The 8,808-nt window shown below is 42.9% G+C and overlaps 1 protein-coding gene across 1 annotated transcript; it reads left to right on the forward strand.

Moving 5' to 3' along the window:
- LOC110436825 (glyceraldehyde-3-phosphate dehydrogenase 1, cytosolic-like) lies at positions 4,613-8,427 on the forward strand. The gene is made up of 11 exons (XM_021464381.1): positions 4,613-4,795; positions 4,903-4,926; positions 5,049-5,149; positions 5,653-5,768; positions 5,857-5,956; positions 6,473-6,619; positions 6,709-6,769; positions 6,870-6,967; positions 7,360-7,502; positions 7,758-7,841; positions 7,987-8,427. The coding sequence occupies exons 1-11, from the start codon at positions 4,792-4,794 to the stop codon at positions 8,120-8,122; spliced, it is 1,014 nt and encodes a 337-aa protein (XP_021320056.1). The 5' UTR covers positions 4,613-4,791; the 3' UTR covers positions 8,123-8,427.

Consider the following 8,808-nt stretch of genomic DNA (forward strand, 5'->3'; position numbering starts at 1 on the left):
GTATGTGACTGGATAAAAAATTGTTATATAGAAACTACATGTATTTTTTATTATTATTGGAACACTGCTCTTATGCTTTCGTCTTCACAAATATAGTGTTATATCAGCATATTAAATATTTATAAAATTCTATAAAGCTTTCATAACAATTAAGTGGGCAAGAAATTGTATGTAGAAATCATCTCACACAATGGTTGAAACTATGCACGGTTTCCATAACAATTAAGTGGGCAAGAAATTGTATGTAGAAATCATCTCACACAATGGAAGTTTCTTTCCCTAATAAATATTCTTTTTTTATTGTTTTCTCTCTCAGCAAGTGCATCGTCTTCCTCCTAGAGCTGCATGCACATTTGTTTTTTGCAGGAGCCACGGACGACCTTGCCATGGAGGGCCACATACTTGCTCGCGGTGTCATTGTCGTGGACCTGTGAACAACATCGCCATGGAGGACCGCGTGCTCGTGGGCGTCAGAGAGCTCGCCATGGAGGTCCACGTGCTCGCAGGCGTCACCGTCGTGGACCTACGAATGACCTCGCCATGGTCCCATGGAGGGTCGTATGCTCGATCGCGGCCAAGAGCTTGCTCGGACGACCTTGCCATGGAGGGCTGCGTGCCTGCCGCCGTCCGCTTCATCGACATGGAGAGCCTGCACGAGCTAGCAACCTCGCTAGAGAGCAACGTCGAGCGCGGCAAAGCCAGATGCCGGACGGCGAGCCACCCAGGCGAGCGATTTGTAGCGGCCTGAGCGAGTGGCCTAGGCGAGCGATCTACGGTGGCCTGGGCAAGTCGACCTGTGGCAACGACGGCTTGCTTCCTGCTGCACAACTTGCGAATGAAATGCCGTGGAGACGATGGAAACTAGTGGTTTCTCCCCAATGCGTTTTTACTCGTTTCTTCACGCATCGATCTGAGTGAGGACGCGATTTCTTGAGGAAGAAACGATTTCTACGTTTTGTACTCTCTTTCCTTAATAACTCTTTTGCCACATCAGCAAATTGCTGAGCTGTCAGTATAATTAAGAGGGATAGAAACTACCATCAATGATCCATTGGGACTGCCCTTAGGTTAGTCTCAATGCATGTTTTATGAGAGTGTCATACACATTAAATAGGGTGCCACATAAGCAAAATTGCTGACTTGACAAAGTCATTAAATGAAGGAGTTTCATCAGATGAGAGAGAAGTTTCATCCCTATAAAACTTATGTGACTCGATTACCTAGTTTATAGTCTTGATAACTGTGTCATAAAACTATGCATTGAGACTGACCTACACTACTTCGCTACAGGAGAGTCTGAGAAGCCGATTGAGCATTATTCATGCATTCTGTAATTGTTGCATTCTGTAATTATTGGTGATCCACCACGCGAGAGCCCGAGAAGCCGATTGGTCAAAGTTTTCTATTTTCAATGCGAACCTCTTACTTTAAATGAAACAACCATCGTTGGAAGAGCATTCTTACCTGTGCCGCCTTAACTAAAAATTAAGGCTCGTGAAAAAAAAAAAAACACACGTCCATGACGCTGGTTGACAGACACAGACGTACAGCAACGTGGAAAACAAAGTCGAAGCTTCCATATTTCATCCAACAAAAAAAAAGATAGATAGAAAGTCGAAGCTGCTTTAAGAAAGGTGTAGGATTCCTGATTTGCTGTGATCTCGTCGTTCGGTCCTGCGATGCGAGTCTTGTTTAGTTAAAAAATATACAAATTTTTTAATTCTCCGTCACATCGAATCTTATGGTATATATATGGAACACTAAATATAGATAAAAAATAACTAATTATACAATTTATTTATAATTTACGAGACAAATCTTTTAAATCTAGATAGTTCGTAATTAGATAATATTTGTTAAATATAAATAAAAGTGCTATAATATTATTTTTTAAAAGAGATGGAACTAAAAGGCGTAGAACAAGGCGAGCAGTAACGAGACAGGATCGAGAACCACTCGGGTGTTTTGTTGGGATAATTAGTGTTCAGCCATAAATTAATTAGATTTAAAAGATTCGTCTAACAAATTACTCTCTAGTTTTTAGTGTTGTTTTAGTATTTTATGTATCTATTCAAATATTTGATGTAACGGACGATAAACTTGAACTCGTGAAACCAAATAGGACCTAATACGCTTCGTGGTGGTTGATTTGGCAGGCACAGGGATTTAATTTCCAGATGCCCGTGCATGCACAAGTTTGACAAACTGGGCCTTGTTTAGTTCCAAAAACTGAAAAGTTTTCAGAACTGTAGCACTTTCGTTTTTATTTGACAAACATTATTCAATTATGGAGTAATTAGGTTTAAAAGATTCATCTCGTGATTTACAGGTAAACTATGTAATTAATTTTCATCTATATTTAATACTCCATACATATGGCGTAAGATTCGATGTGATGGGGAATCTTGAAAAGATTTTGGTTTTTGGAGTGACCTAAACAAGGCCCTGGTATACAGGAGAGACAAAAAAAAAAAACAAGACCAGAGTGCACACCGAGCCGAGGTGGCGGCGGGCTGGCTCGACGAGGAAGACCATGAATTGAAAGCATGAACGCAGGTATGTTCGTTTAGCTAATAAATTATAATTAAAAATATGTTAATTTATTATTAGAAAAATATACATATAGATGCTGAAAAACCATCGGCGCTGGCAGTGGCACGATTTGCCTGGAAATCCGCGGTCGGGCGTCCCCTGAATCTGACGAACCACGACGACGGCGCGGACGTTTTAGGAAGGGGGGCTGGTGGTCGCCGGTCGTGGGCTCTCGGCCGGGCCGTGCGCGACGACGGCAGCCGGCAGCCGGCTGCTGCGTGGTGGTCGGTCTTGCCAGTCGGGGGCGGGCATATTCGCCGAGAATGTGTGGAGCATAGCATATTCCATTCCCCATGGGGCAGCTAGGCCTTGTTTAGTTCTGAAAAGATTTCGGATTTCAGTACTGTAGCATTTTCGTTTGTTTGTGACAAATATTATCTAATTATGGACTAACTAGGATCAAAAGATTCGTCTCGCGATTTCCAGCTAAACTGTGTAATTAGTTTTTGCTTTCGTCTATATTTAATGCTTCATGCATGTGCCGCAAGATTCGATGTGACAGGGAATCTTGAAAACTTTTTGCTTTTTGGGTGAACTAAACAAGGCCCTAGTCTCGGGGTCATCGGGATCTGCATCTGCCATCTGCATGTCGCACATGCCCACGCTCCTCCCCGCCGCGGCCACTGTTGGGGTTTCAGCGGTACCGTAGCACTTTCGTTTGTTTGTAATAAATATTATTCAATCATAAACTAACTAGAGTCAAAAGATTCGTCTCGTGATTTATAGCTAAACTGTGTAATTAGTTTTTGTTTTCGTCTATATTTAATGTTTCATATATGTGTCATAAGATTCGATATGACAAGGCCTGAACCTGAACAAGAAGAAGAAGATGCCCTTGGGCCTTGGCAGGCAACTATGGGCAAGGGAAGAACACGTGTCCTCTCGCTCTCTCTACCACGTGGATGGATGGATACATATGATACGATCGTTGGCTGATTGGCTCGTCCACACAAACACGAGTGACGACGGGGCCACGCTGAGTAAGCCAGCAATGCCAATGCAACCTCGAGTGTGCCAATTCATCCACCACGTCGATTCGGTGCCATGACACAGGGACCTCAGCTCGCCGTCACCTGGCCAACACTCGCCGTGCGCCGCTGGAACACCCTGCCCCAGCCACTTTCGGCCCGTCCGCGCGCGCGCATCCATGTGCCGAGCCACAATTTTTCAACATAAAAAGAGAGACCAATATCAATTCTAACCACACATGATGAAATATAAGTGCACGAGTACGATGTTAGCTTGGCAAGGGTGTAGATAATAGCATAATCAACATTATTTGTTTTTTCGACACAAGAGAAAATTGAAAGTCTAAAAGAACAGTGACAATTATAGTGAAACGGAGAAAAGGTTATTCATCTGTAAGTCTTTAATCTCTGTCCTAGTAATTTAATTTATAGACAAAAAAGAAATCATTGTATATTGATTGATAGGGATAAAGAGTAGATGCCGGAAGACAAGAAGATAAAAATGATAATCTTAAAGCATATTTATAACGGGTGCTTTGAAGAAGAGACATTTTTCACTCTTGAAAACTCATATTATTTGTATAGATAGGATATGTAAATATAGATGTAGATATAATATATATAAATATTAGATATGATATGATATGAGATATATTATGGCATTATACCGCTGCAAGAATAAGCCGCGATAAGGCTATAGTTTTATAGATATAGATATGGGATACAATTTTATTTTTTAGTTGTATTTTTCTTTATTTTTATTATTATCCTTTGTTTGCAAAGAAAGAAATGGAGAAGGAAATATGACTTTCTTCTTCTTCTTGCGCCACAATCCACGCGCGGAACAACGGAACGCACCTACCCCCGAGACGAACTTCTCCCTCCATGACACGTGGGCCGCGGTACTGTCCGGGCCTACACGTCATCCGGACACCTGTCCCGGCCTACGCCTTCTGGAGAAAGGCGCATTGGACAGGTCATCGCCGCACCTCATTCCACAATTATTTGCTCCCATTGTTTATTTTGTCCTCCCTGTAGTCGCATTTCGCTTTCTCCTTTAATAATTAATTCATTAATTAATTAACAAAAGATTTTTTTTTTCTCTCCTCATTGCCTTCTCTGGGCTTTATAAAAGGGCAACCGCTAAACCCCCCATCTCATCCCATATCAGCTTCTAGACGCTTCACTTATCTCGAGCATCTCCCGTCCCCGTCCTCGCTCCTGACTCGCCATGGGTAAATTCTTCGCTCCCGCCTGGGATTTGTCCGTTTGATTGCTGATCCTTCTTGCTTCGTACTCAGATCTGACCAATTGGTTTTTCTGGCTGGATCTCTGGATGCAGGCAAGATTAAGATCGGAATCAACGGTGAGTTTGTACCCCCCCTAAGCTATGCTATTGCTATTTCTCCTGCTCGAGCTCGTTTGGTCTTGTTTGGTTGTGGTTTGGGCTGATCTGAGAGCGCTCTCTCTGCATCTGCGTTTGCTCAGGTTTCGGAAGGATCGGCAGGCTCGTGGCCAGGGTCGCCCTCCAGAGCGAGGATGTCGAGCTCGTCGCCGTCAACGACCCCTTCATCACCACGGATTACATGGTAATGCTTCTCGATCTGTTGCTTTTGTTCCGTACACCTGGAAGTTTTATGTTATTTTAGGGTGGGTCAGCATGCATGCTCGATTTGGTTAATCATAGCTTCCAGAGTTGTTTTACTTAGGCCTTGTTTAGTTCAAAATTTTTTTTTGGAAATCGACACTGTAGCATTTTCGTTTGTATTTGATAAATATTGCCCGATCATGGACTACCTAGGCTTAAAAGATTCGTCTCGTCAATTCCGACCAAACTGTGCAATTAGTTTTTATTTTCGTCTATATTTAATACTCTATGCTTGTGGCTAAAGATTCGATGTGACGGGGAATCTGAAAAATTTTGCAAAATTTGTTGGGAACTAAACAAGGCCTTAAGTTATTTACTGGCTTTATCAGTATCTGTTGGTATGAACAGCTTGAGGTGTCAGATTTGGTGCTTACTTCAGTTTCTGAATCCTGAAATCTGTGTGCTGTGCTCATGGTTTATGTGCTCCCCTCTCATCTTGCGTAGACCTACATGTTCAAGTATGACACCGTGCACGGCCACTGGAAGCACAGTGAAATCACCCTCAAGGACTCCAAGACCCTTCTCTTCGGTGAGAAGCCAGTCACCGTCTTTGGCATCAGGTACTCCCCTCGCCTGCTTCTTTCAGACATGGATTGAGTTTATGTGCTCAAGTTGTTAGCTGATGCTTGAACTGCTGCAATTCTACAGGAACCCTGAGGAGATCCCGTGGGGTGAGGCTGGTGCTGACTATGTCGTGGAGTCCACTGGTGTCTTCACTGACAAGGACAAGGCTGCTGCACATCTGAAGGTATAATTTCTGCTTCACGAGCCTTTACTTGTTTCAGAATGTATATGCTGTTTCACTTGTTTGGGTATCATGTTCTCCCAGATCGCAAATATGGATTGTACATGTGTGGTGCATAAATTTAGAGATCCCACCAAGTAGTTGGGCTTAATGTATACAAGTTTGCACTAGTAGATTCTTATTAGTACTGCTGCATGGAAGCTCAAGAGCTGCAATCAGGCAGTGCTGTTTTTAGTATAGCTGGTTACTTCCAGTTGAGTTGGTTGATTGCTTCTGACATGCTGTGATAACCTGAGGTTTTGGAATGTACTTCAGTTTCATTGCTATAAAAGTACTGTTAGTCTGTTACTGGACTTAGATTGAAATTATTAGACTCGTAGTGCAGTGTCATGACTAGGATAACCCTTGTACCCTCTTTACTCTTATCACTTTACTCTTGCTGTGTCAAACTACTGAGCTTGTATTTTCCTCTGTTAAATTGGATGTTTCTAATAGCTTTACTTTCCTTTTGAACAACAGGGTGGTGCCAAGAAGGTTGTTATCTCTGCCCCAAGCAAAGATGCACCCATGTTTGTTGTTGGTGTCAATGAGGACAAGTACACCTCGGACATTAACATTGTTTCCAATGCTAGCTGCACCACGAACTGCCTTGCTCCCCTTGCTAAGGTGTGTTGTCCTTCTCTTAAGCTTTTTTAGTTGTTTCTGCTGTTCCAATGTAGAATCATTTATTAATGATGTCTAATGTCATAAACCAGGTCATTCATGACAACTTTGGTATTATTGAGGGCTTGATGACAACTGTTCATGCCATCACTGGTGAGCTCTCTTTGGCTGTTGAGCAATCTTCATACTCCCTAGTCCTAGGATTGGTACTTGTGGTTGGCTGTAAAATGACAACATGATGCTTATCTTTCAGCCACCCAGAAGACTGTTGATGGACCCTCAGCCAAGGACTGGAGAGGTGGCAGGGCCGCCAGCTTCAACATCATTCCCAGCAGCACTGGTGCTGCCAAGGTATAGGATAAAACTCACAATGTTGTATGCAGTGAAATCTGTATCGGTTGTTTGCACAAACTAGTAATCAGTTATTTGTGCTCTATTTTGTGTTCGCTTAGCTTTGTGAATAACACAGTGCAGTCCCATCTACGCAATCATTCAGTGTAAATTCATCTTTGATGTTGAGATTAAAAAAAATACAAGTGTCACTGTCAGCACATGTTGAACTGTTGCAACTGTTCTCAAACATGACAACATGATATTTTAGCTATGCCCACACCTGGAGATGCCAAATCTACAATATTTCACCTCATTTTGCTGCTTATTGTAGTTCTTACAAAATTGGTAGCTGTTCCGTTCTGATGATGAATATACTTGGAATGCTTATTTTCAATGTCGATGAATTGCAGGCTGTTGGTAAGGTTCTTCCTGATTTGAATGGCAAGCTCACTGGTATGTCCTTCCGGGTTCCCACAGTGGATGTGTCAGTTGTTGACCTCACTGTCAGAATCGAGAAGGGTGCCTCCTATGAGGATATCAAGAAAGCTATCAAGTAAGTGATTAGTCCATTTGTTTTTGTTTAGGGGAGTCCATTTATTTATTTCTTAATATTCAGTCAGTGTGAGTGTATCTGTTCTTTTTAGACTAATGCCTATGAATGTCGCAACACTCCTTGTTGGATTTATTGCTACTATCACATTTGATGCTCAATGTTTATGTTTCCTGCATCTATCTTGATCTTGTTGTTTCTCCGTCCATTTTGGTAAGGATCGACAGCAACATTGACTTAATTTCTATTGCTTTACAGGGCTGCTTCTGAGGGCCCACTCAAGGGTATCATGGGCTACGTGGAGGAGGATTTGGTTTCCACCGACTTCGTTGGTGACAGCAGGTATGCCTTTGCTTTGTATCATTTAGGAGCCAACATAACAGGTTACTACGGTACACTGTTATGTAGAATTCTGATGGTGTTCTCTGATTCATCTGTCGTTTGTGTAATCTCCGTATTCATTTGTCATTTTGCTGTTTCCACTTAGGTCGAGCATCTTTGATGCCAAGGCCGGGATTGCCCTGAACGACAACTTCATCAAGCTCGTCTCGTGGTACGACAACGAGTGGGGCTACAGCAACCGCGTCGTCGACCTGATCCGCCACATGTTCAAGACCCAGTAGAGATTTTTCTGCTCCCCATCGATGGTCTTGGTCGCTGTCCATCCTGCTGCTTGTCTATGCTGAGAATAAATGTGAATGGTGCCTTGTCTGGACGCTGGATTCATGCTGAGTTTGGGCATGTTTTGTCTTCTGTTTCCTTTTCTGCTACCATCCTGTAACGAATTCGCTAATATGGGACCTGAGTTTAGTTTTTGCTTTGTGAAGAATATAAACAGTGGGGTTGCAGTTTTGCTGTGTTTAGCTGGTTTGGTTGCATAGATGAGCTGGTCCTTCGGAAATAATAGTTTTCGTTCTGTGTTGAGAAATCTGGTCTTATATTTCCTAACTTGTTTTTTGGTACTTTTGGTGCTTCCTTTTGTGTGATAAGCGAGCATATGTTGTAGTGGACCAGTGGTGCTCATTTTGTTGCAGATTCAGGCACTCAGCAAACGCTCCGATTACACAGGCAAGTGTAGTGCTGTGGGCCGCTAGAGTCCGAAGGGCTACGGCCACGAGAGGGTAGCCAAAAGGAGAGGAGCCAATGAAAGCTATGGTGGCAAACGATGCCGGGCACACAATGGTCTTCTGGTGGTAGTTGGAAGAACGACGATTGTGTTTGCATTGTGGTTCTGAATTCTGAATCCCATGCCCAGCCTGTGACCGGTTGGTTGCAGCAGGCCAGTGGTGCTCACTTTGTTGCAGATTCA

The sequence above is a fragment of the Sorghum bicolor genome, chromosome 7 (assembly GCF_000003195.3).
Source record: "Sorghum bicolor cultivar BTx623 chromosome 7, Sorghum_bicolor_NCBIv3, whole genome shotgun sequence".
NCBI classification, from domain to species: domain Eukaryota; kingdom Viridiplantae; phylum Streptophyta; class Magnoliopsida; order Poales; family Poaceae; genus Sorghum; species Sorghum bicolor.